General features: G+C 47.8%; 1 protein-coding gene across 1 annotated transcript in view; it reads left to right on the plus strand.

The window, feature by feature from the left end:
- Positions 1-2,500, plus strand: part of phf21b (PHD finger protein 21B) — a gene marked incomplete at both ends in the record, with an annotated part of 23,336 nt that overhangs the window by 13,304 nt on the left and 7,532 nt on the right. The window contains one exon of the mRNA XM_080051458.1: positions 2,276-2,386. Coding sequence (XP_079907584.1) covers positions 2,276-2,386 — 111 coding nt within the window. The remainder of the gene's footprint in view (positions 1-2,275; positions 2,387-2,500) is intronic.

Below are 2,500 nucleotides of genomic sequence, written 5' to 3' on the forward strand. Positions count from 1 at the left end.
CCAGGAACAACAGCTGGCGTGGTAAAAACACTACCGCTTTTGTCCAAAGTGTGTATAAGTATTTATATAAATTCATTTAAAGCTGGGGTGGAGGATTTGGGGAGAAAATTGCAGTTGGGATAGAGATTTGAATCCAAATACCTCAACCGCTCCACTTGTTCTCTTTGGTCCCTCCCCTATGGTCCCTCCCTGACACGCTCTACACCAACAAAGGCCGCGTTTCCCAGAATCGTTAAGAGCCTCTTTGGGCAAAGTACTACTTTGGAGCGCTCTTAAGAACGCTGTGAAAGAAGAATGCGTTTCCCAGATTCGTTCTTAGCGAAAGTAGTACTTTCACTAAGATGGAACTGTACGACGGCGCTGACCCACTCTTTCAACCTTCTTAGCGACCAAATCGTCAGTGATCATGCCACGTCAGGGAAATTTATTTCCTCCACTTTTCGAAATAATAAAACAATGTTCAATGCGGACCACTGGCGCAATAAACATAAACTAATAGTAGAGAAAAAAAATGTTTTAATGAATTACACGTTTACGTTTTCCACACACATGTGAGTTTATAGTACTACACATAAAAAAACATCCACAACCCTGTGGCATTTGACAGATATCAAGGAAACAGATTTAATTGAACTCAGCTGAACCTCATCCAGAGCGGCTCCACCTGCTATAAAGGCGTTGCCAAAGTCCGCGCGTGTGAGAAACCATGGCTGCATTACAACAGCCTCGCCGTGCGCGAAGCCAGACGGTTTACATAAATGTATACGTGCGTCGGCACTTCTCCCCACTGGACGTGCTATCAGACCGGGCCGTTCAGGCAAAGTACCGACTGCCCCGGCCGTGCGGAGATCCAACGGCTGATCACTCTGGTGTCTCCACACACATGCAATTTTTCCTTCAGCCCCCCGGAGATGCAGCTTCTGGCTGCGCTGCGTTTTTAAGAACATATCAACCTCTTCTGAGGTCCAACAACCCCCAGCCCCTACCCCTTTACCACCAGTCACCAAGCACTGATCACTAAACCATAAACCCACAACCACCACATCACCCATATACTCTCAGGCCTGAAGGCTGAAATAAATAAACAGAACCAGCAGATGTAGGCTACATGTAACGTCCTGCACACTATGAGTATTGCTGCAGTGCCCGAGTGCTTTACCTGAAAGTCTGGCACTGGAATGCTGTTGAAAGGGCACACTATACGCACACGTCATTAACCTACGCTTAGATAAATTACAAATTGCCTGGGACTTTTTGTTGCTATAGGTTTGACACTCTCATTTCAATGCAAAATGATCCACACAATACATGGTTGAAAAGGAAACCAAAGTAGTTTATTGAAACCATATGGGGGAGGGGTTACTCAGCGCTGTCTTTACTGGGCGTCTGCATCACCTGCAACGAAGGGAGATTGATTAGTGAAACCTTCGCACTCTTCCTTTTTGTTTGGTTCTGGAACTCCTGCCACTTCTTCCTCACAGCACGCCAGTCACGCAGGCCACATGGGATGGAGGGGGACATATTTTCGGCTATGGCCTGCCTAACACGGTTCTTCACCGTGATGTTCTTTTTGCCCCTTGTTCCCCCGAATAAAACTGCCCGGTGCTGCCAGACCTCGTCCACTAACGCCCATCTCCTCCGCGGTAAACGACGGTGCCCGCTTGTTTCTTTTTCTGCCGCTTTCTTCCACTCTCACATGTGTGTGCCTATCCACGGGGTATATATGCGCTAATGGGCTTGATTACTACTTGGATACACTTGTTGCCACACCCCCCCCCCCCCCCCCCCGCACCCACACACCCCCACACACACACGATACATGCGTAGCCTAATTCCACCTGTGTGGGGGAGACCACGGGGCGCTGTGTGTGACTTATGCGCTGATAAAGAGGTGGGTGATCGATTCGCCTGGCATCGATTTATTCAGTTTCAGCACGACCGCGGTGGACAGCTCCCACCAAAGAGCTTCTTTCGCTTCAACTTACGCGTTCTCCAAAGAAGGCACCAAAGAAGCCATCTGGGAAACACCCGTATCTTAACGCTCGTTCTTTGGCGAACCCTTCTTTCGACCCTTCTTTGGCCCCAAAGAACGATCGATTCTGGGAAACGCGGCCAAAGTCGGTGCCAAAGTGAATGGACAGTCCCAACAGCCAATAAGAACGGAGAATCGGAAACCTCGTTCTGATTGGTCAAAGTGTACAGCTCATGTTAACTATGACCAATCAGAAATCATATACCCCAGCTTTAATCTATTTTCTCGTGTGTATTGTCCCAGGTGATAATAATCCAGCCCCAGGCCCCGTGCAGCACTGATCTACCGTCAGACCAGACGCCTCAAACCAAAACTCCTAAATCTCCCTCTGTCAAGAAAGACGAGGATCCAGAGGTGAGACCAATTTAGACATGTTATTTTAAATCTGCCAAACTCTACCTGTGACTGTTTTCATTAGGCTATACTGTACTATACTGTACTTTGACCCATTTCATTTTAAATTCCAGC

This window comes from Ammodytes marinus (assembly GCF_949987685.1).
Source record: "Ammodytes marinus genome assembly, chromosome: 22".
Lineage (NCBI taxonomy): Eukaryota > Metazoa > Chordata > Actinopteri > Uranoscopiformes > Ammodytidae > Ammodytes > Ammodytes marinus.